The sequence below is a fragment of the Molothrus aeneus genome, chromosome 1 (assembly GCF_037042795.1).
Source record: "Molothrus aeneus isolate 106 chromosome 1, BPBGC_Maene_1.0, whole genome shotgun sequence".
Taxonomy (NCBI): domain Eukaryota; kingdom Metazoa; phylum Chordata; class Aves; order Passeriformes; family Icteridae; genus Molothrus; species Molothrus aeneus.
In genome coordinates this window covers 59,657,426-59,683,338 of record NC_089646.1, presented here as the reverse complement: position 1 = coordinate 59,683,338, position 25,913 = coordinate 59,657,426, and the positions used below count along the sequence as shown (strand labels likewise).

The following is a 25,913-nucleotide window of genomic DNA, read 5'->3' as shown; positions in this document are numbered from 1 at the left end:
CCTCAGAAGCTGAATAATTACGGAATCACAGAACAGCTCAGGTTGGAAGGGACCACAGGATCCAACCTCCCAGTCCATGCAGGGCCGCCCAGGGCACAGCACTGCGCCCAGACGACGCTTCAGTATCTCCATCACGGGAGACTCCACAGCCTTTCTGAGCAACCGCACAGGAAAGAAGTTCTTCCTCGTGTTCAGGTAGAACTTCCTGTGCACCAGCTCCTGTCCTACAGCCTGGCAGCAGAGAGAAGAGGGCAGATCCCGCCTGCCGTTCCCGCACTGCGGCTCCCCAAGGGCTCAGCGCACCCTGAAGACGCGCCCGCGCACCGCCCGCCCCGTGTTTACCTCGAGCCCCCGCCCCGCCCCTCATACGCACCGGCGTGGCCGTGACGTCAGGAGGGCCCGGGCGGCGCCCGGCTGGGCGGCGGGGGGGCGCCCCCAAGATGGCGGACCAGATCCCGCTGCGCCCGGTGCCGCGCAGCGCCCAGCGCAGGGCGGCCTATTATAGCAGCGCCGCCGCGGCGCAGCGGCACAGCAGGTACGGGCGGGGCCGGCGCGGCGGCCGCTGCCCCCCTCCTTCCCCTTTCTTTCCCCTGTCCCCAGCCGCGGGCGGGGCGGCGTGCGCCCCTCGCCCAGTCCCGCTGCCCTGCGGGATCCAGGACCGCCCGCCGGCTCCGCGGGGAGGGCGGGAAGGGGCGGCGGCCCCGCCGTGGATGGCGGAGGGGGATGTTGGCAGTCGTTGGCTCCCGCAGGCCTCCGCGGCCGTGGCCGCCTCTCCCGGGCCGCTGTTCCCGTGTCCCGGCGGCGGAGCCGGGGCCGGGACGAGCTGCGGTGGCGGCAGGAGGATGCTCAGGGCGCCCTCGGCCCGGCTGCTCCCGGCGCCAGCCCCGCGCCCGCGGGTGCGGCCTTCGCTCGCCCGGCCCCGCCGCCCGCAACTCCGCGCAACTCGGGTCCCTTGGCAGGAGTTCACTGAGGAGAGGGATGCTCGCGGCGGGGGGCTTGTTTGGGCGTCCTTAGTAAATATGTAGCGAGCTAGTTGCTGGGGCTAGCACGGACACCATTCCTGAGTGTGGCCATTAAATTAGTTTCAAATTCCCTCAAAGATACACTATTGGGCTTAAACAATTTGGAGAAGACGGTTTAAAGATCTGCCATCAAATTGTTTCCAGGCAAAAATTGAACGTTGCTTTGCTTCCCATTATTCTGAATAATTTCTAGGGATGCTATTGTTGTGAGCATCGAAAAACTCTACTCCATAATTTTGATATCTCCATTGGATAGCCCTCTTACAGTGGATTATGTGATTGTACTTATTAATTACAGGTTTCCTTCCTCTTTTGGTTCTTGTAGAGCATTGTCTGTGGGTAGAAGGACTGGTGGGAGCAGTTCTAGGAGCTGAAGCAAATGGACTTGCTAAGAACAGAGTAGTTGGTGCTCTTTTTCTAGTTCAAATACAGTGATAAATCTGTTTCATAATGAATTAAATGTATTTACTTCTTTGGATGTGATAACCAACAAAAAAGGTAGTTTAAAGCTGTGCAAAATAGGTTAGGCTTACATTATGTTGTCTTGATTCTTAAACCAGATAAAGGGTTTTTTTATGAACATTCACAAGTTTGTAGGACAGTCTGCCATAGTGTTAGCCTTCCCCATCTCACTAATACTTGAATGTCTGACAACTTGTTGTAGGTTTGTCCTCTGTCTTGAGGTAGGACAATGTCATCATCATTACCCCTATTCCTTAGAGAATTGAATCAGAGAATGCTCTCACTGAAATTTGCTTCTCAGTAGGTATTGGGCTTGGGAATAAAGAGGAGGATTTGGTAGGCAAAAATTTAGTCCAGACTACTATCAAAGATACTGGGAGTTCTGTTGTAGGTTAGCCAGGAGTGTTCTGGTGATGCTGTAGATGGGATGGCTTGAGTCCATAAGTCAGATGGTTACACAGGTTAATTGAAGGTGTGTGTGCAGGTGTCATTGTGGTTCTTTAGACAAACTGTTTAATTGTGTCTTTATAAGCAGATTTGGCAAACTGTAGGAACTAGCAAGGAACTACCAACTTGTTACAGATTTGCTTCTTGCCCTCTGTCTTTGATCAACATTGCCCTCCAAAGATTGTGAATTACATTCCTTCCAGTTTAGATGACATCTTTCAGAGTTAGGGTCTTTTATAATCTGTGTATTTAACATATTGATCCTCCATAAAAGTGATTATCTATGTTTTTAGTTACTTTTGTGCAGCTTCTTGTAGGTATATAAAAGTTTTAAAAATTGACAGGCTCATTTATTGTGTTTCTTCATTTTTGATCACTTGATTAATTAATTGCTTATTTGAGCTCTGAGAATCAGAATACTTATACCAGTCTCTTCACTCACTTTACTGGTTTTATTTTTCTTAATGTGAGTTGAGTAAGTTGATCATTCTCCTTCAAGAATACCTTACCTTGGATATGTGAGAGCACCTCTGGAAGGTGTCCTATGGACCTGCAATAAAAACATGGGAATCTTTGTGTGGAGTCTACCACAGCTGTCTTGTGTAGAGTCAAAGGGGAAATACAGCAGTGCAAATAGTGGAATTACAACTTGTAAGTCTTGTGGCTCTAAGCTTGTAATTGAACTACAACTTCTATGTCTTTATGAATGATTCATCCTGCTTTTCTAATCTTTATCTTCAGCACAGACTCTGAAGAAGCCTTGTATTCCTGTGGAAACTGCAGCAAAGGTCCTGATGTCAGATACTTAGGAGAGTGTTGAAGTGAGGTCTCTGATATGCAGAAACCCATCATGTGCATGTATGCTTGAGGATTTTGCCTAAAAGGGTGTAATACATATCTTTGAAGATGTCTAGAAACAAACACCTATAAAAACATACTGGAGTTGGCATGTTGGGTTTAATCCAGTGCTGTTGTTTCTGGACCTTCAAGACTTTTTGACTTGGTGTGATTTATTTTTTCAGTGAAGAATTTACAGTATCTTGGAAGTCTTATACACACATCCTTAACTTTAGTGTAGTAGTGTTTTTAACTCCAGTTAATTGTCCTGCTGCTGTGCAATGTCAGTTAATACAACTTATCAGTTGCTAACCTTTATTGGCCTCGCACCTAATTTGTAGAATGACTTCTTTTGCTTGAGCTAAGCAGTCTGTAGGAGTCTTTGCCAGTGTTGCTCTAGCTCACTTTACAGTGAGGACAAAGATTATCATACTCATTGTTTGTCACACTCACTGTTTGTCTGTAGTGCACGTTGTGCTTTTGAGATTCATTTAGACAGACTGATAGTGCATATTTTAAAGCTGGAATATGGTTTCCCATACATACCTAAAGAAACTTCAATAATATGCAGACTTCTGTATGAAATTGTCACCCGTTAAGAATCATTAAATGTCCTGTGATGTACTTTATGTATAAATAAACATGAGAAGATTATGTATTTTTATATATTCGTACTGTATGTGTTAAGGCCTGTTAAAAATATATTAAAATATATATTAAATATTACCTGTGGTTCAGTGAACACATGCATCCTGTTCTGCTTTTATTTTTGATATTTAAGCACAACTTATTACTTTTGCCGGAGAAATTCAGTTTTTATATTTTCTCTCATCTTTCCCTACCTCTGATGGACAGAGAACTGTTCATGTGTTGCTGTTAACAATTAGGGAAATCTGTCTCGGAGGAAAAAGTTGTTCACCTTAAAATGAATTTGAAATCCTTGCTATTGTTTAGTATATTCAACTTGCATAGTTGTAAAAATGCTTGGGGAAAAACTGATTGGTTCAGCACTTGTTTCAGCACCTTGTCCTTCAGCTTGAAGGTTGTTATCTACAGGAAAATAATTGCTGCTTTTTGTTTACATGGTGAGGGAGAGAGAGGACCAGAGAACATTCAGGTTGACCTTAAATGTGCAGTGATGCTTATTCTCATCTGTTTGACTTGTGTTTGTCATCATCAACCACAGAGTAATCAACTGCTGACCACAGGAAGGAAGTTGACTGTGCTGTCATGTGAGGCTGGTGGCAGGAAAACAAGAAGTGTGGTGGAATTTTGAAGCTGATAAGGAACTAAACGGTAGTCAACTATCATTTATCCATAAACAAAATACCTGGTTTATTTAGGTGTTCTATGCTTGCTGCTGTCAGTGCATAATTGTATTTGACCTAGTAGGGCTGAGGCAAGAAGTGTTGGGACTCCTGGGCTGGTACCAGAAAATCACATCTTTCCAGCTCTCCCTTATGTGACATAAATTCACTTGCACTGCAGATATTCATAAAGGTGTCATGAAAGATACCCAGTCACTGGAAGGAAATACCTTGTGTCCTCTTTCATGGTGTGGGCCACAGTAGTGTATTTATGAATGGCACAACTGGATATATTAAGTGGTTGTTGTAGGGCAAGTTATGGAACAGATCAACTGCTGTTGCTTGTCTCTGCAGTTTGCCACTGATGGGGCAACTGACAATACTGTTATTTTGGAATTCTTTTATGTCATTAGCGAATAAGAAACTTGCAGAAGAAGGAAAAATGAACCAAGTAATAGGATAATGTGTCTTTTGTGCAGGTAAATGTAGAATACTTGTTGCTTAATAATTTGTGAACTGTAGCTTATTTAATGTAAAGTATATATAATAGAAAAAAAATGAAATCTGTTCCAGATAAATGGGAATGGAAGTCTGCAGAACTTGAAGTTCAATGAAAATTCACATGGTTCCCTGATACTTACAAATCTCAAACCAGTTTTGTAGTACACAAAAAATAAGATTATTTAATGTAGTAATACTGTTCTAGTGCTTTTGATTGGAATGAAAGCTGTTCCCAGCAATCTTGCAGTCCTTATGGTTATGATTTCTCAGAGTGTTTGGCTAGGTTCCACATTGAACCACCAAAAAAGAGATAAAAATGTCAATAGATAATAGTCAAGGCATGTACTGTAATGCTGTGGGATTTTTCATTTCTGACATAGTCTAATGTGAGCTTTGTTAAAATACCTTTATTTTCCTGCTGCCTTCAGTTGTTTGTTAGAATTGTGTCCTAATTCTAAATGACAACGTGATTTTCGCAGTCTAGATGTTATTCGTTGTATTCCAGTAGGTTTTGATATTTCATGTGTAATTACTAAGAATAATGTCTCCAAATAACAAAAAATATTATTTGGTAAGACCATGTAACAATCAGAGCTTTTAGGACCTAACATCTCCTGTGTAGAATGCTGTTTACAGAAAGTTCATGACTTATATTGTTATAAGTGGAGGTCTGGAAATCCTTTCAAAATGTCCATAATTGTTCAAACCCCTGAAATATTAATACATATTAGTGGAGTTTACTCATTGAATGGGCTTTATGCAGTGATATTTGGTACTTTGTACAGTTTTGTGAAATGCTGCTAGTTTCTATGAATCTCATTCCCTGGGTATTTCTGAATGTTTAGAACAAAAGTTCTTACAGTATCTGGGCAGAGTTATACAGGTTTCAGTTTCATCTTCTTCCCAAAACACGTGTTAATTGAATGGCTCTACATGTTTCATCCTGAAAATGAGCTTGAAAATGATGGATGAGGCTGAATGACTGACAATATTGGCATTAATTTGAATTTTAATATAGTTTCTGTGATAAAAAATTCCAAAGATGGAACTGAATTTACTTTTGAACATCTGTGTTTTAAAACTGCTTTTGCAAAGTGACAGTAATTTCTTCCAACATCTGTTGTTTGACCAGAAGCAATAACTTGTTAAGTCCAGAAACTATAAGTATCCATGGTTTTGTTGTTGGTTTTGTTTGTTTGTTTGTTGGTTGTTTGTTTGGGTTTTTTTGTTTTTGTTTTTTTTGGGTTTTTTGTAGAAATAGCATTGTTAATGCTATTCATTCTGCTACTCTGGACATGAACACAGAAACTCCTGGAAGTTGAGCAGCTGTGGGAGTGTGTGGGAGTGGGTACTGCTTATTAATTCTCCATATGTGTACTGGCACACCTGCACTTCCTTGTGGATAAAACTCCTAATGTCATCCTGGTTCCTGTAGTGCTTCCTTTACTCTGTGACAAGCAAACAGAAATGGCAGCAAAATGGATGCACCATTACAGATGAGTCTTCTGCCTCTGTAGGACAGAAATCTTTGCTGGAGGTAGCGACTCAAAGTGAGATGTATCAGTAGTTACTGTGATGCCAAAAGCTGCAAATGTTACAGGTTCCTTTGATACTTGCTAGAAATGTCATGAACTCTGAACAACTAAATATGTTATTCCTGGGAAGTGTTTCAGGCTACAGGTGCTGATATATAGATGTTATAGTGTATTGGGAATGAGATCACATTAAATTACACAGCTATATGTTATGCTGATGTATTTGAATATATATTCGTTATAATACACCTCTGTCTCTTGTTTCAGCATAAGGAGGAAAGGATCAAACGCTCTATAAAGAAATCTCTCTAGAATAGTCCTTAGGAGAGTTGTCTGTACTTTCATGCCGTTCTTGCGAAGTGGATCAATCATGTATGTCCTTTGTTCTTTTCCAGGAGAACTCTCACCCCTCCCTTCTTTATAGACTTGACCTGAAATTCAAAGTGTTTGTCTCTTTTTCATTAAAAAAAATTCTGACATTGATGTCACTGTCTTGCAGGACATACTGCCCTTTGTTTATTAGCCTTTCCTGGATTGTGGTTTTGGACAGAGATTCATCCCTGTCATTTGGAACATTGTCACTCAGTGACTTTTAGGCTTAGTGTTAGATCCCATCTCTGAATTCTGATTCTTCCAACAAGGTTGTTTGTGTGGCAGCTTTGTACTTGGGATGCTGTATTTGTGTAACAGTGGTTGAGTTGAGTCTGTTTTCAAGATCTCAAGTTATGGAGAAACTAGTTCTCTAGTTTTTAGAAAAAGGAGTAGTTCATGTATTCCCATTCCTGGACTTTCTGGGGTTTGTTTTTTTGGGATTTTTTTTTGTTTGTTTGTTTGGTTGTTTTGGTGGGTTTTTTTTCTCTGCTAAAGACTGTATTTATAGGTTAATCCTGCTGGTTGGGACTGACACCTTATTTAGGATAGATGCAGATTCTGAAACTTCTGCCTGGAACAAAGGTCCAAGGAGTTTGATGTATAAGTCTTGAAAAATAGTCTTGTCATATGTGAATATTTTCAGACCTTTTATGCAGTGTGTATTGTCATTGTTAGGTTCTGGGGCTTTTACTTTTCAGAGCAAAGTTTAATGATTTAATGATGCAGGTAAACCATATGGCATGCATATGAAGTTGTTCACATTAGCAACTGTAAAATAATTTTACAAACAATAAGACTTCCATTGGCGCCATACCTGAGAAGCAGTTTGTCGTATTTTATCTACAGACACAAATTTAGATGACATACAAAACTTGGGTGATTTTGGTAAAAAAGTGATTTTTAATTGCAGTTCTTTAATTTGACATTATGTAAATTGTGCATTTGGAAAATGTTGTCTTTATGTTTCTCTGTTCACTAGTAATGGTCTTTCATACCAAGACAGGTTTACAGAAAGTAATAATTTTTGGCACAGTTATTCTTACAGTAACTATCCTGATCTGAAGTGTTTTGATCATTGGGCAGAAAAAAAGTTTGAGAACTTCAAATAACTATTGCAGGTGTTACTATTGTTTGCATAAGCACAAGTGACTGCATGTTTAAGCTATTATTTTTGCATGCCTTCCTGGTTTGTACCTGTAGTATCTAAATGCAGTGATTTGTATTGTTTGGGCAGGCATTTGGATTGCTAAGAAGAGGGAGAGAAAACAATTGATTGGGCTACAATGTCAATAACAATACCCAGTGACAGTGATAAAATGGCCCTGTTGTTCTGATCAATGACATACCCTACTAATTAAAAAAGGGTTCTGCTGAATGTAGATGATGTTTCCTGAGGTCTTACTGTGTACTTAGGTATTTCTGGTATCTATTTGTTAAATACAGAGACTCACTCATCTTGTCATGGGTTGAAAAAGATCTTGTGTTAAGGTATACACAGTGCTTTGTAAGGTGAGCAAGGGGTAATAAGGATGGGTGCCTTTTATCATGGAGGCTCCATTACATGTCTTCCAATTTGCTTCTTCTGTATGTTGTTCTAGTAAGAAAGTGTGATGTAGGAGAAAGAGAAGGCAAATAGCATTCAGAATATTTGATTTTTCTCTGGAGGAACCTGTTTTAGTATCTCTTTTAAGCAATTTTTTAAAAGCTACTGATGAAAGGGAGCTGCTGTGGTAATAAGTTTCTATTATGCTTGTAGACCTTTATCTGAACAGATGTAAGGGGTTTTCCCTTAGTTCTGCAAGGCTGAAGATACCAGCTTTTTGTTTGTTTGGGGTTTTTTGTTTCGTTTGGTTTTTTGTTTGTTTGGTTTTGTGGTGGGGTTTTTGTTGTTGTTTCTTGGTTGGTTGGTTGGTTGGTGTTGTTTAATTTTTTTGTAGTAGTAGTTCAACAATGCTGCCTTGTGGTTTTCTGTATTATCTCTCTGTATCATTTGGGGCAGGGAGGCAATGATTTATTTGGTCTTATTGCAGAGTTTGGTCTTACTCATCTCAGTAACACAGTAATAAACTTGCCTGCATTCAGTAGAAGTACTTTTTCCTTATATTTTGTTGTTCAGTGGATAAACATGCACTATGGCAAGAATATTGTACTGCTTTTAGAAGATCCTGGATGTAAATGTTCTGCTCTACAAATATCCAGCATCCTTAAAAGCTGTTAGTATTAACTGTGGTTACTCCATAAAAAATTGTAATAGCAGTATTTGTGTGAGCGTCTGATTTTTTTATTTTTTTTTTTTTTGTTCAGGTCAGGACCTGTGTTCAGAGACTTCCCAAGAAACACTGATTAGGGTGTTATACTTGCATTAGAGACACAGCTGAAGCTGAATACGAACATAGAGCAGCAAGTTCTCATCAATTTTAAAAACTTTAGAAATACCTTTTCTGTGTTTTTTGGGAAGAGGTTGAAGAAAATTCTTTAAATTTCATGCATTTAGCTGTAGAAGATTTTTCCATTTTCAACTTCTCTTGTAATCTAGGAGCAGCATGATTGCTTTGTAGTTTAACAGAATCTACTGCTGTGTGAAGCATAGAGGTGTTTGAAATTAGAGGAAAAATGTAATTTTTAATTCTTAGAAATGCAGGATAATATTAGAGGAAAATAATTATTTGTAACTTGATTTTTCTTGGGTAACTTTCCAGCAAAGCAATTTGTTTTGTGGATACACTGGTTATTTGTTTAAGAAGAAGGGTTACATGAAACTACATGGTTTAGTTATAAACATGGTTATGAATGAATGTGCCTTGCTAAATAAAATCTATGTAGCTGCAGTTTCCTGGGAATTTTTTCTTCATTAGAGGACATGATCTGGACAGTTTTGTCCGTGATACAGGTAGTCTACAGCAGTTGTTGATTTGGTGGTTCATCCTTTGGGAAATAATTTTTGCTCTTCATATGGAAATGCCTGTCACTTTCTTCATTTTTTTCTACTGATGATGCTTCTCTACAATTTGGCAGATTCCTCCTTTATCTTCAGACTGGGAAAGTGTTCACATAGGTTGGAGGTAGAGCAGGATAGGGTATGAGTGGGAAAGATTGTCACTCTGTCCTGTGCCCCTGATGGGAAGCAGAGGGAGTCCTGTGGCAGCCACTCAGCCAAATCACCAGCTCTCAGCAGGATGGAACATGGTCACAGCATTGGGTGACAGTAGCTCAGCTAGTCTTTCTCAGCTTTTTTACTCAAGACTTTCTGCTGCAGCCTCTCTTCCATGCTACTCTGCATCCCACAGCCATCTCATGGGTCCAATTCATGCATAGACTCATGACCATGCATTCATTTTTCCTCCCTCACTAGGTTTGAGAAATACTGCTTTAAAACATCAGCTTTGCTTTCCATCTTGTGAATGATCATCTATAGCAAAACTGATAGGTGATGAGGAACAAATATTTATGCAGGATCTGACACAGTGCTTATATTCCTACCTGGGTCTTTTGATCAAGTCGATAAAATAACCCTCTTCATAAATACTGCTTCTACATTTGTTGAGTGAGTAAAACCAGAAAAGTATGCAGTCACAATTGCCCCATGTCTTGCACCTTCCTGCTGCACCCTTGGATATTGCTCCTTTAGAGTAATGGAAAGCTGGCAGAAAACATAGAAATTATTATGGACCTAAATAGGTAGCCAAGTTAGATTTAAATAATATAAAATGTCTTCCATTACCTGTTATGGTACCTATGAAACTCTGCATCTACTCTGGCAAACAGCCATCAAAGTGGAATGACATAGGTACATGTGACTTGAGGCATCATTTTCACAGCAGATATTTATATCAAAATTTCACTTAAAAGTATTTATTGTACATGACTTTCTTTCAGTTAAATCTGTTCAATGAGTTTCCTAATAGTAGTCAGGTTTTGTGGAAAGTTGTTTAATATTAATGTTCCTTTTTTTCTTAGGAAACCATATTTTGTCAAGATAGTTTTCTTCATACCTGATTTAGTAGCAGTCGTGCTGAGAGTTTTGATGTCTCCACTCTGGCTTCTTTATTCATGTTGCTTTCAGTGCTTCCCTGTTTTAATACAAGTTTCTAGGATTATACTGAATTGATTTGTCACTCAAGGAAAATCAGCACTTCAAGCAATTAAGTGCAGCAAAATACTAGGTAACAAAGACACAAAGATTTTTGTTCTCATCCTAGTTATGAAAAATCCATTATTCATTACCTTACTGTTTTTAAATACTGAAGTACAATTTTCCAACACAATAGCAAAATTGCTTTTGAAACAGAATAAATTGCTTGCCAGTTCACAGGCTGTATTTTGAAGTCAGGCTTACCAAACACAATGATGCTTATGCTCATTATCTTCACTACGTGGTGAAGCTCCATATTTGAAAGTGCAAACGTAGATACCAATTGTAGGAAAAAAAAACCCTTGTCTTTAATATAATGGTAAATAAATCTTAAAGAAGTTATGATTAGAAGATCAATGCCTTCTGCAAATATTACCACATTTACAAAATAGATTTTAACATTAAGCATCTGTGGATTTTCCTCCCTCAAATCTCTCCCATGATTCTCTTGCATTAATGTGTTTCTTCATGAAAGATTTTACCCTGTTAACTGTGTTACTGTTGTTTATAAGAGATACTATTTTCCAAATCAGACTCTTGTTAACTTTGTAGGGAAGTAAAAGGGATGTGTTACTTATGATATCTTGTACTCTCAATTTTAGCTGTCAGACTGTGATCTCACTGGGTGGTGTTAAAATACATCATTAATTAGATGTCCAAGAGCAAAACACAATGCAACATAAAGCTCTCTGTTAAAACCATGGTAATATAATTTACAAATTTAATTAGAAAAGATTGTAAAAGCATTGGACAGGAGTATGTTTAGACACAGGCCTGTCTTATTGGAAGTATAAGAATAAATATCTTGAGTTTTTACTACACAGTGGTTTTATTACCTAGTGTTGATCTAGTCTGAGAGAAATCAATGTAATTTGGTATAATATGGATCTTAACCTGTAATAACTTCTGTGTTTTGTGAAGAGAATTTTTTGTATAGTGTTTTTTCTTAATGTCCATTAATAATAATAAGAGAAAATATATTTCTAGATTGTCATATTAAACTAAACAACAGATACAGCTTTTTGCAAACATCATTGTGAAGACCAAGTTTTCTCATGTTAGTTTTATACTTTTTTTTTTAAGTGCATGCTCTTAGCAATAATTTGGAAAGCATTTTCCATGCCATATTCTCACGTAACTTTCTGGAAACTCCTAACTTTTAATATTAGCACAGTTATTTTATTGTGAAACTTTGGTTGTGTTTTCTGCAGTGTGGCAGTGCTTTTACACCATTTGAAAGCCTAATGTACTAAAGGCTCCAATGCTCAGTTGACTTGCAATGGGGTACAGGAGATGTTTGTTTATTATTACTCCTAATTATCTAATGTGGTCTGAACACATCCCTTAATGGTGTTCCATGCCGAGCGATTCCAAGGCAGTGAAGAAATCTGGGCATCACCTGCCGAAGAAAAGAGGGAGTGTCTAACTCAAGATTTGTTACACAGTAGTGGGTTTAGGGCTTTTTATTCCCTTTCCCTATTAGAGTTTACTTCTTAACTGTGTTGATACCAATTTATTATATAGCCAGTGTAAAGTATGCGGTGTACCTTTCCAATAGAAATCTAATATTCAGTCTCTTGCTTCCCTCCCTCCCTTTCCTGGCATCCAAAAAAGTTAGTAACTGATTTAATATATATTCTTGTATACAATAAGGCTCAACATAGAAAATCTAGGGGGAATAGAAATGGTTTCAGGTTTTTGTATTATATATATAGTGAGTTGAAAAAATGCAAGCCTTTTAATGCTTACCCCTTGTGTTTGTAATATTGCTTTTTTTAAAAAAAATACTGTATTTGACTGAATACTGTTCAGGGTGTTGCTCTGTCAGCAGAACTCCCTCCTGCTCAAGCATGGCCACCTACAGCTACTTGCTCAGGATCATGTCCAGACAGGTTTTAAATGTCTCAAAGGATGGAGATGCCACAATCTCCCTGGGCAGCTCATGCCTGTGCTCAGTCATCCTCAAGTTAAAAGTGTTTCCTGATGTTGAGGTGGCACCTTCTGTATTTCAGTTTGAGCCCATTGCCTCTAGTCAGTCCTGTGACTGGGCACCACTGAAGACAGCCTGGCTCATTCATCTTTGCAACCTCCCTTCAGGTTCATAGACATTAATAAGATCCTGCTTGTGCCTTGTCTTCTCCAGGCTGAGCAGTCCCACCTCTCTCATTCTTTCCTTGTAGGAGAGATGCTTCAGTCCCTTCATCATCCTCATGGCCATTCATTGAACTCTATTCAGCATGGCCGTGTCTCTCTTGCACTGGACACACTGCTCCAGGTATGGCCACCCCAGTGCTGAGCTGAGGGGAAGAATCTCCTCCTTTGATGTGCTGGCAGCACTTTGCTGCATGCAGCCCAGTACCTGTCTTTACACTGAGGGCACAGTGCTGCCATCCACCAGGATCCCCAAATTCTTTGCTGCCAGGCTCCTTCCCTGGAGTAGCCCCCAGCATGTAGTGATGAGTGAGGTTGTTCAGGTGAAGAACTTTGTAATTCTTCTTGCTGAGCTTCCTGAGGTTCTAATCAATCTGTTTCTCCAGCCACTCAAATTTGCACTGGATAGTGGCATGTTCGTCTGGCCTGTTGTTTTTCTTTCCAGTTTTGTGTCATCTGCAAACTTGCTGAGGGTGTATTTTTCCCCATCTTCCATATCATCAATGAAGATGTTAAACAAGACTAAGCCAGTATGGATCTCTGGGGTACACTGACCTAGTGTACTGACCTCCAACTAGACTTTGTGCCACTGACCACCCTCTGGACCTGGCCACTACGACAGAATTCAATTCATCTCGCTGTTTGCTCATCCAACTACTGCAGCAGCAGCTTGCCTACAAGAATTTTATAGGAGACAGTGTCTAAGACCTTACTGAAGTCCAAGCAGACACTATCCACTGCTCTTCCCTCATCTACCAGGTCAGCTATTCAATCTTAGGAGTTTATCAGGTTGGTCAAGTAGGACTGACTACTCCTGCTGACTACTCCTCATAATTTTCTTATCCTTTTTTGGAAAAGATTTCCAAAGATGAGCCACTCTTCCAGGGATTGTGATGAGACTGAAAGCTAAGGGCAGGTTCCCTGGGTCCTCCTTCTTGAAAAGGAGGAGTGGCATTTGCTTTCCTCCAATCTTTAGTCACTTACCCAATTGCCATTATTTTTCCAAGATTATTGGAAGTGACTGTGCAATGACATCTGACAATGGTTCCTCAGCACTTGTGGATGTATCCTATCAGGGCCCAAAAGCTTTTTTATATTTTTACATGCAAATATATATACATATAAATAAATACTACTAATATATATACATGTTTTATTATATATTATAATTATTTTATTATGTATGCAATATTACACTATATAAAAGAATATATATATAAAAATATATATATAGTGTATATATATATATACTATATATACTAATATATATATATTAGTATTCAGTTTGCTTAAGTGTTTCCTCATTCATCTTCCTTGCTTTAGGCTTTTTTCCTGTTCTCTGAGACCTGGGACTCCTGAAAGTCAGTGTTGCTAATCAAGACTGAAGCAAAGCCATCCAGTACCTCAGCCTTTTCCACGTCCTGTGTAACTATATCCTCTGTGTTATTCAATGAGACCCCATTTTCCCTAGTCTTCCTTATCTCACCTATGTACTTAAAACTTCTTGTCTCTGACTTCCCTGGCTGGATTCAGTTACATTTGGCTATAGCTGTCCTAGCTTTGTCCTTGGAAGCTTGGACAATGTTTTTGTATTTCCCCAGGTTACCTGTCTTTTTTCTACCCTCTGTGCACTTCTGTTTTTTTGCCTGGGTTTGAATAGCTCCTTGTTTGTCCAGTCAGAGCCATCCCATTGGATGGGAATCTTTTGAATTTGGAGTAGGTGATCCTTGAGTACTAGACAGCTTTTTTGGGTCCCTCTTCTCCCCAAGACCTTATTCCATGGGACTATTTCAAGCACTTCTTGAAAAGGCTGAATCCATTCTGAATTCCAGGGTTATGAGCTGCTTGCTACCTTCCTCCCTGCTCTCAAGGCCTTGAACTTCACCATCTTATGGTCACTGCAGTCAAGGCTGTGTTACCTTCCCATCCCCAGTGAGTCCCTCCTTGCTTGGTGAGTATGAGGTTCAGCAGAGCATCTTGTCTCATGGGCCTCCTCCAGAGTAATTAGAGGAGGAAGCTGTTGTCAAAGTGCTGCAAGTCCCTCCAGGATTGCCTATGTCCTTTTGTGTTGTTTCTCCAGCAGATACCAGGGTGGTAGAGGTTCACGATGAAGACCAGGGCTTGAGAATGTGAAGCTGCTCTTCTCTGTCTGTAAAGGGCCTCACCTGCATGCATTTCCTGTTCAGGTGGTCTCTAACAGACACCCACTAAAATGTTGCCTTTACCTATTCTCTCTTTGTTCTTAATCCAGCAGCTCTCAGTTGCCTCCTCATCCATCCCTAGGCAGAGCACCATGCACTCCATCTGTTCAGTCACATACAGGGAATGAATTTCTAGTTTTGTTAATTACTATTTTTAAATGGTTTAGGATTAGCTTGCTGGGGAGAAAATGAGACAGTCTCAGGATTCACCTTGTAAGAGATGACTTTAAATACAGTTTCATAAAAATTAAACTTCCTAATTCTGAGTAACAGTGCATCTTCTTTCAATCATCCTCCCTAAGGTATAAAAGTATGAAAGGAATAAGTTAGTCAATTTAGGTGCATTTAGAGGAATTTTCTTATTGTGTTTTGTCTTAGCTTAAAAAGCATTCCACATGTGTAAAATTGAGATAATGGGTAATAGTTTCTGGGGAGGAAAGGACCATTGTTAGTCCAATGTTTCCATGGGTCTGATGCCTTAAGTTTTACCTGCCATATGTTCCAGATTCTGTGCTGCCTTAGTATATAACTCTGAATTTCATATAAAGTGTTAGCAAGTTCTCTTCACAGGTTAGTTAGACAAAAGAATCCTTTTCCAGCCCAAGAACCAAGGATACCATTGCAGCTTCAGGCCCAAAAAGTGTAAACAACAGCGAATTGAGGAGCATGGGAGGATGGGACTTCATAACCTGAAGCTGTAACTGGGCAATTAACCCCAATATGTAAATGGACCAAAACTTGTAAAAGTGTGAAAACGTGTGACCTGTCATCAATGTTGGGTGTAGCCTTGGCTAGGCTCTTGTACTGCCCAAGGTGTATCCTTTGAAGGCCTTCTTAATAAATACCTACTTTATTCCTTTAACACTGTCTAGCCTCTGTTCTAGGTAGCCTCTCAAGGCATCAGGTTCCACAGGCAAATCTTCTTTGCTCACTGAATGTTTTTGCATAGAGTTATAAGAATTAAACTATAATGTTTTCATAATAAAAAGCATTAATGGTAAGTGTGTAGAAAGTGAGGCTCAAAGGCCTGCACACACAAGAAAATACATCAGGAAAGCACCTTAAAAAAGCACAGTGGAAATATAAAGTCTGTACTTCTGTGAAAACTCAGTCACTTGTGTCTGCTATAAGCTTTGCAAAGTACCTTCTACCTAACAAAATCTTACAAATAATCCTTTGACAAGTAGGAAGTTGCAACTTTGTATGCACATATTATATAAAAATTAAGAATTTCCCTAGAATTATTTATACCATGATTGACAATGATTGCAGTCTTTCTGCTGTATTACAGAATTTTAATTAAAATCTTGATAATGTGTTAACAAAAATGCATGAGATACTTAGATGAAAATATCTCCCTAATGAAAATCCATAAGGCAAAAATTCACTTGGTTAGTTTAGGAAATTCCCAGTAATAAAAAGTGATGTACTCAGTATTTATGTAGTGCTTTTATCTCATTTTGCCAGGTACCAAGCGGAAGATGAGTCCTCTCATTTGGATGAAATGCCACTAATGATGTCAGAAGAAGGCTTTGAAAATGATGAGAGTGATTACCATACTTTACCAAGAGCCAGAATTTCTCAGAGAAGAAGAGGCTTAGAGTGGTTTATCTGTGGCGGCTGGAAGTTCCTTTGCACTAGGTTTGTCACACACTGGTACTTCTAATTAAAGTTTTAAAAAAATTAAATAAATACTAACTTTGTATTGTGTGTTATGTGCAGAGTACAGAACACAGAATAACTTGCTTGTTGTGAATATTTTATTTATTTTAATTATTTGCCTCCATTTTCCTTACTAGGACACTGCCAGCTGTCAAAAGCAGTTCTGAAGAGCTGATACTGTTTGTTGTGCTTCTCCTGTTTGCCTTGCTGACTTGCAAGAGGGATCATGAGCTAAACTTGTATTAATCTGAGGTCCATAATTTAGCATGTAATCCTGGTTCTCACTTCACTCAAAGCTACATTAGGGTAGAGGGGTTAAATTTTTTACTTTTGTGGATATTAATGCATTAAGTTTACAATATATATAAATTTATTGATGTTGCTGTAAGGAAAAAGCAAATTCATCAACTAATGATTAGTCAACCCTTCAACTTTAATGGTTGAAATATAAATTTAACTGGTGGTCTTGCAGTGAATTACAACTGGAATTAGCTCTTGTGATTTGGTTCTTTCTTAAAAACTTTCTACGCCAAACTCTGCTGAATGCAAATACCTTGGAATATTAATTTTCCAACGAATTTTTAACAAAACTTCTAAGTAGTGAAACTGCTCTTAGGGTTATTGAGGATCTTCCTTTTTCTGTAATTTGGAGTGATAAAATCTGACAATGAGTAAAGTGAAGTGAGTGAAGCATTTTTAGTGACTTTAAATGGCAAATGCTTTCTTTGGCAGATGTTTTTAGAACAGATTTAGATAGAAGTCTTCACAGCTGATTTTCATGGTGTATTAAGAGGCCTGTTGTTTTACCTAAGCAAAGCTGTGTTTGTACACCTTCAGTTTTTTTAAATAATTGTTAGAAAGCTTTAAAAAACATGATCTGTGTTGATTTCTGTTTTATATAATGATTTAACAAAACCTCATGGTTTATTAATTTTATTATAGGGGTTAAGTGTTTGGAAGGTAGAAAAGTTTACAGAAGTAGTGTTTGTATATGTTAATGGATTTGGGAAGCAGTGTTTCTGGTACAGACCTACATTTTAGCTGTTAAAAAACATTTATAAGTATTTAAAGAAGTTGTTAATCTTTTGGACGTGTCTTTAAGTTTAGATACCTTTCAAACTATACTTTTATGTGAGTTCAGCTCTGTAAGTATTAGTGATTATTAGTTACTGTGGTTATGTTGCTGTAAGTTTGATGAAGACAGGTGAATCAGTAAAGACTGCTGACATGGAATTTACAGTCTTTGGATAGAGACAGGCAATTACAAGGTGAGTTTATATTGGAATTAATCAAAAATTTTAAGAGATTGTCACAAGAAATGGTCATTAATGGTGAAGATTGCAAAATTTCATGTTCCTGCTTGCTTTTTAAAATTGAGAGGTACATCTTAGCTTTCAAGCCTAAAATCTTTCAAACCTGTTCTTTAAATTACTTGAGTCATATTTATGATGGATTTTTGAGAAGGAAAAGAGTAAGAAAATTGCACTATGGATTCTTTTTTTCTGTTCTTTTTTTTTTTTTTTTTTTTTTTTTGCTACGGCCTATACATACTTTGCTGCTAATATAGGTGTGTGGACAGGAAAGTCTTCACTAAGAAAGAGGCTTTAGAGGAGTATGACTTCTGCTTTGCTGATTTCCTCTACTAAATTTGGACACAGTAAAGAGTCCATTTGGTCTTGTGTTTAGACCTGCATTTATACTTGCATTCATACTCTTTAATTACATCAGTGTTCTCTAAAATAGAACATCATAGCAGATAATTTTCCTTTTTCATGGAAAAAATAATGAAAAAATGAGCATCAGATTCCAGCAGAAGCTTGACATTTCAGTTGGATATTAGGAGAGAGAGGATACTCCCATAGGAAAGCTGCAGATGCCTGCTTAGATGAAGTAGGGAAGGCAGGTGAATCCTATGGTATCTTATCTACTGGTCCAGTTAGGCTGGACAGAAACCTCCTCTTGGGTGAAAATTTCTGAGTGTGTAAATACCTGTCATTGTAGTAGGAAGATTTCATCTCAGCTGAGAGCATTATTGAGACTTCATAATTGATAAAAATCAGGGATGTGCAGTCGGTGTAAGTTACTCTTTTTGATGGTTTCTCATTGTAATAACATTTCACAAATTTTTACTGCTGCCCACAAAATAGTTGAGTTTTTGAAATGCTAATTTGCAGTTGATAAAGTTATCTAGAATCATATAAAAAATCATGCAGGAAACTTGGAGGCTTCTATATTGTCTCACCTGCAGTATTTACTTTGTGTAGTAGAATTAGTTACAGTGTTTTTATGTGGTGTGAAGTATTGGTTTGAGATACAATTGTGTGTTGATGCCTTCACACTTGAAATGGAGAGGATCATGTTAGAAAACAGTTTTTGTGTGTGTTAGTGTATTCATGTTAAAGGAACAAATGAAACTTTTTTCCAGAAGACAAACAGGGTTCTTCTAAGTGTAATGTAAGATTAAAGCAGTCTGAGACCTGTTCGGTTAAACAGAACTTAAATTTTCACCCTATATTTATGGAAATCAGTACCTCATACCTGCATCTGGGTGAGGGTGAAATCTCTGCTTCAACATCTAGAATTTCTTTTTGTGCTTTAAATGAAATGGTAAATTTCTCAAAGCTGTGACAGAAAGATGAACACAATAAAAGACTAGGCATTATTCTGGAGCTAAGCTCAGGGGGCCCCTGATTTCTTTTGGATTCTCAGTGAGTCTTGTGTTTGTGTTCAAAATCACTTTACATGTTGCAAACAAACAAAAACCCCCATACTCAGTAGGGGTTTTGGTCTGTCTTGCATTGTTAGGATTAATCTCATTTTTGTGAGAGGAAATTTTCCATCTCTTACTTTGCAGCTTTAGAATTTTATATTCTATTGATTTTTGCTGCTACATCACAAACTGTTACTCTTTAGTCTAAAAAGTTTCACCTGCTTTGCAGAAGCAAATATGGAAGGTTTGACAAAGTTCTGTGTACTTGAAAAATGATTTCATAAAAATCTTTTATACAGCTTTTAACTTCAGTTTAGACAATAGACTTGTTGATCAGATCTGAATGGTGTGAACTTTATTTGCAAATCTTCAGCTCTTTAAAGAGTTTTTCCATTTGCAAGAAAGACATCATAATTAAATCAAATGTTGTCTTTGATTTTGAACAAACTGAAGAATTAATTCAACCAATATAACTTTTAACTTCAGAAACTGCTTATTTCTTGCTTTCATAGCACAGTTAAAAGAAAAACTTTGTGATATAGCAGCTGTTTTGTGGTTGTAATCATTTCCCCTTTAACTTACAAATTCTCTTCAAGCTTGTGAAATTATAATGCACATAGATCAATACTCTGGAGTTCTTTGGGCTGGATTGATTTCTTTCTCATGAGATTTACATTCCACTTGTTATCAAAAAACACTTTGTCCCTATGAAAATGGTGCCATTGAATGGCATTTCCATATGAAGTGAAGAGGATATCAAATGCTCGGATTAATTTGGGCTCTAAGATGGCCTGTACGCTTTCAATTAATCCACAACGCATTTGTTATGCAGAAGCATGGGAAAATGGTGATCTTTTGAGAATGACATGACCACTGTGTTGCTTTTGGCCTGATTACTGAAGCTACCTGTTGAGTACAATAATTACAGTATGTTTTCTTTGCAGAACTAGTTTCTGCTACTTAAAACCTAATAAGGAAAAGCTGACCCTTGCAGACAATATAGAGCTTTTATATTATCTTTCCATTCTGATGAAAATGCTGTTTTGTGAAAGATGCTGGCAGTTAAGCTTGTAGGATAAAAGTAATGAAAAGAGAGAAAAAAAAAAGCCTTTATTATTAGAGCTGCAGAGTCAGTTGAGACTTTTACTTTAGCTTTTGACTTGTAGAGATACGCTATATTTATGAAAAAGTTAAGGGTTCTTATTTAACAATTACTTCAGGTTTTGGTTTGTTGGTAGTGAGTTTTTTTGGTTGGTGGGTTTTTGTTGCTGTTTTTAGTTTTAATATGGTATTGGTTAATAATATGAAGACAGTGGTTGTTGTTCCTCCACATTAAAATAATACATTAGAAAGCAGGTTAGTAAGATGCTATTTTATAGATATGCCTTGAAGTTCTTTTATAAATTTGGTTATTTTTCATACATGCAGTCTGTTATGTTGATACAGACAACACAGCTTGCAACTAGCTTAAGGAAAAGACTTTCTGTGCATCTGTTGAATTTTCTAGGCAAGGCCATTTGAAATACAGACTTAAATCTGTATTTCAAAGATGCACTTTATATTTTTTTATTGCTGAATCCCTAGCATTATATGTGGTTTTACATAAGAGTTCAGAAAAATCTGAAGTGCGTATCAATCATGCTGCATGTTATGCTATGTTTCTAGGCTATTTGAAGCTCTGAGAATGCTACTCTCATTTATCATACAAATTTACTGGGTACAGAAAGCCCTTGAAAGGGTCTATACCCTTGCTCAAAAAACTGTTCTGTATTGGAGAATGTTAATTCAAGAACATATTAGAAATGTGTTGGATGGTGATAATCTGAGTTACAGAAATTTTGAGTATACTTCATAGGTGTTAAATTTTTTAATTATAATATAATATAAATTGATTAGGATTTCTGAGGCCAGCATGTCCACCTTGTATTCTTCCTGTGATAAATCAGTAATTGCTGCTGAGAGTGTAAATAGCAGAATCTAACTTATTGCTATTTCTATGGTTGTAAAGCTCATCTGAACCATGACAATATTGACTTAGTCATAATCTGTAATATTTTCATCGTCTGTGACTTCTCACATTTGAAAACTTGACTGTTAGCTCTGTGTCAGTCAAACCTTTTATCAAAGGTATTGCAGTTTTTTCCCAGTCAGACATGAGTCTTGTGTTTGTACTTTTTGGCATTTGCTAAACTGATGGTCATGATGGTGTCTGTTGATCCGTAACAAAATAAGTAGTTTCAAGGAGGGGAGACTGTGGCAAGGAAGGCAGCATAATTATGTTACTTTAGGTGAATGTTTAATTTTAGCAGTAGAGAAGTCCTTAGTGTCTGAGGAAATGATTCTACAAAAGAGACTGTGCCTAATCAAATATTCCATCTGTTTGCAGTTCAATTCAAAAACTGATTGAACAACGCTGGGTTTCAAAGATTGTCAGGGAATTTCTGTCTACAGGATTGTAGGCAGATCTGTTATGCTAGCTCACTTTCTTCAGGAAAAAGTTATTTTCCTTGAAACTTTTTTCCTACAGAGCTGTCCTCACACTTCTCACTATATAACTAATCTGTGTCTTCTATCTCCACATCCCTGCCTTGAAACTAACAAGTTTAAAGCTTTAATGCCATGAGCAGTTTTATCAATTTGGCACTGAGTGGAATCATTCTGCCTTCTGCTGCAAACATATCACCTGCATTGTTTCAACTATTTTAACAGTATTTTAGATTTTTAAAGGTTGGAGATGGATAAAACTGAAAAAAATCCCCTTTTATTCTGCATTAGTTTACAGCTGGATTGATTTGCAGGCCTAGTTTTCCCATGCAGTTGCATGAGTATTTGTGCCAGCACAAGAGAAGGAGCAAGAATCCACACCTTTGTTATGGGAGGAGGGAGGTACTGGACATTTCGGCGGCAGCAGGATCTGTTCACAGCCATTAAACTGATTGTGGAATCATAAAAAGGAAAGACTGCTTTTTATTTTGCTTCAAAGACAAGTTTAAGTAATAATATTTCTCGTTTGTATGTTACTAAATAACAGGGCTGAATTTTGAAAGTTGAATTAACACTGTTACAATTTTTGTGATAGAATAATTCCTTGTCACTATTTTAAAGTGACTGGTAGAAGCTGATGAAAGGACATTTAATTTTTGTAGCAAAAATAAAATGCATGTTTACGTCTATCCCATAGTGAGAGTTTTGGGGAGAAAATCTTAAGAATCCAGGAGAAAATCTTAAGAGTCCAGCATTTAAAATTGAAGTATTTTAAAGGTCAGCTTGTGAGTATTGATGTAGTGGTATTTCCATAACAAAGTTATTGTTGCTATGAATAACTTTGCTATTGGCATAACCTTTAATTTTCCTTAAAAAGAACCAACAACTTTGAATTCCATTCTTTGGCAAAATTAATTTGTAATAAACATGGGATTATGTAGACTACACACAAGAACACTTTAATAGGCATTGTGGCAATGTAAGCTAACTATCAGCCTTCCTTCCCTGCAGTATTTGTGTGTTTCATGATTCTGTAATTGTGAATAAACAGACTAGGAAAGGACCTTAAGAGGTTTCCAGCTGATTCCTTGCCTGTACAGAATGAATTATATCTATCACTGATGTCTGATCTAGCCACATCTTAGAGATCTGCAGAAATTCCATCCTCCTTAAGTGTCTCTTCCACCCATCTCATTAAAAGAGTTTACTCAATATCTGTCCAAGTTGTGCCCACCCTGCTTATTGATTTGCTACAGTTGAAGGTCTGTCATTAGTTAATGATGGTGGACCTAGAGAATAATGGTCCCTTTCCTCTTTGCAACAGGTTCTTACATACTTGAAACCGTATTAGGTCCACACTCAGCTTTCTGTGAACAGCTCTGTTTCTTTGGTGTATCTAGTAGTCAGCCTGCCCTGCTTTCTAGACCTGTAATTGTTTTCTTGCTCTTGTGTGTGGTCTCTGTTTTCCCAGTAGGCCTGTTTGTTGAAATTTGGTATTCAGAATGGTCCTGTAAGCCAACTGGGATCATGCTAGCACTAACTGAGAGAAAGGAATACATTCATGACTTGCTACAAGCATTCTTGTCCACACTGAACAGATTTGCACGTGTATAACATTCTCATGCAGTAACTGAGCTGACACCTGGTTTTGGAGCATTTCCTGGTTCTGTATTTGTGTAGTTGGTTATTTCTCTGTAAACTGTGTTGCACTTGTACCTGTTCAACTGCATTCTATTCTTCCAGATAGTTTTTTAGTTTTTCTAATCTGTCAAGACAGCCTTGAACTCTGATCTGCTCTTTGCATCTACCCCTCTCAGTTCTAGTTTTCTTGTGGTCTGAGAAATGAAATATTCAACAGTCAATTACCCAGTAAGTTCTAAATAAAGCTTTAGAGACCTTCACTGAAATTACTTTGGTTTTATGTAAGCTACTCTGCAGTTATGATTTTTCCAACTGCATCAGTTCCAAGAATATGTTCCTTTACTTTTCTTACACTAAATGTCTTGAGAGTTAAATTTTATTAGAGACACAGAATCATAGACTGATATCGGTTGAAAGGAACCTTTAAAGATCAACTAATCCAGCCTCCCTGGCATGGGCATGGGCATGTCTTACTGGATAAGGGTGCTCAAAGCCCCAGGAGTCCATAGAGGACATGCACTCAAGCAGTAGTGCAATTGCTACTTAGAGTGACATTAGTTCAATTTTAGAGATTGTTCTTGACATATCATTGTTGGTTGTGGCTTCTGTTTTCTTACAGGTTTGTACAAATATATACGAATGTAAGACTATAAGAATGAATCCAGTAAACAGTGCTGAGGTGATTGGATTTTAAATTTCTCTTTTGTTGTCAGCCAAATTCTTCCTGTCGGTGTGACTAAAATTTGTAAGAATTTCCTAACATTTGTTTTCTTTTTGCTGCATCAAAATATTGCCAGTATATTCAAAAACCTCACTAGAAATTGTTTCTCATGTCAACTTCATTAGCTGATGTAGCTGAAATCTGCTGTTACCAGCTGTTATCAGCTCTGTCAACTGCAGTAGGTGAAGAGCACGGAAGGCCTGTCTGCTCAGTGTTCCTGATTCATTTGCCTAAAACAGACTCTCAACATGACTGAGGCACCTCCTCACTGTATTAACAAATAAATACAGATAAATTCTCTTTTAATGTATGAGATTGTAAATCAAGAATATGCAATGTACAGCAAACCCACTTTTCTTTGCAAATGGTCTCTGGATAGTCTTTGTGCCTCCGTATATAGTACTAGCAAGTACTTAAGCTGATTACATTATGTGAGCTGAGTCACTTCCATGTTTGCTCCTTGTTTTACAACTGTTAGTAAATATTCTGTTGAGCCTCAGAGGCATCATTCCATTTGCCAGCTTTTCTTCCTCCTTGTTGTGACCCCTTCCCACCATTCCTGTATCCTTGTCCAAAATGCAATTGTTTAAATGTTTTTGTGAGCTCTTCTCTATCTCACTGCTCATGGTTTAAACTTCTTCAGTAGATTTCTACACTGGTTTCTACATTAGGCATGGATGCTGTTCCTTTCTTCTGTGAACTGAAGTTCCTCCATTGCAGATCATTGTGCAATCTGCATTTATGTAGTAGGCTTGTTTTGAATGGTTTTCTGGTTTTGTTTGTTAGGTTTGGTTAGGGTTTTTTTGTTTGTTTTTTTTTTTTTAAATATTTGATAGTATGGCATTAGCAGTGGTATGGAGGAAACTGAAGATTTGCAAATTATGTGGTAATTGTATCCAAAGCTGCTGAAATATTTTGAATTGTATGAAACAGAAGCTTTATTTTCTGTTCAATCATTAGCATAATCTGAATGTTAGTAATCCAAGATACAGAGTTTAGCCAAAGGACTAAGAGGCATGATGCAGAATCTTATTAACTAGAATTTTTGGAACCTGTATCAGGGTATGGTATAGTGAAACTTCTCATTAGTGTATTAGGATTTTCTGCAAAGAATGTGCAAGTGTTTATATATGCGTATGCCTGGGTGAGTTCAGTACTCTGAATTGCCCTAAATATTAGAAGCTAACATCATGCTTGCTAATATAGATGTGGCAAACATTTTTTTAACCTGGTTTCTTTACGTATTTGCCTTCAGGAGCTCCAGGTTTGGAAATTGTGATCTTGTATAGTACATTTTTATTTTTAAAATAAACAATTGTCTCTCTTTTCAGTTGTTCTGATTGGCTCATAAACATTTGTCGAAGAAAGAAAGACCTGAAGGCTCGCACAGTGTGGCTTGGGTGTCCTGAAAAGTGTGAAGAAAAATACCCCAAAAATGCCATAAAAAATCAAAAGTACAACATCTTTACCTTTATACCTGGGGTAAGGCCACTAAACATTTTCTGGTGGTGTGCTGACTGTATGTTCTGTAGTGTTTTTTGACTATTCCACAAAAAGGTAATTTTATTTGCCCAGGTTCTTCTTTTTCTTTCTGTATTTGTCTCAATGATTTCAATGAAAGTTAACAGTTGAGAGCAAGGTTGCATTTTTGTTAAATTGTTTGGTTTTTGAAGGGATATGTACTTAATTACAGTTTCAGTGGTTGGAATTCAGTGAAGCTTTTGAAAT

The 25,913-nt window shown here is 37.8% G+C and overlaps 1 protein-coding gene across 2 annotated transcripts in view; it reads left to right on the top strand.

Moving 5' to 3' along the window:
* Positions 1 to 431: 431 nt before the first annotated feature.
* ATP9B (ATPase phospholipid transporting 9B (putative)) overlaps positions 432 to 25,913 on the top strand; it is a 150,430-nt gene continuing 124,948 nt past the window's right edge. For both annotated transcript variants that reach the window (XM_066557873.1, XM_066557863.1), the window contains exons 1-3: positions 432 to 535; positions 16,435 to 16,608; positions 25,517 to 25,667. In XM_066557873.1, coding sequence (XP_066413970.1) covers positions 441 to 535; positions 16,435 to 16,608; positions 25,517 to 25,667 — 420 coding nt within the window. In that variant the 5' untranslated portion in view covers positions 432 to 440. The remainder of the gene's footprint in view (positions 536 to 16,434; positions 16,609 to 25,516; positions 25,668 to 25,913) is intronic.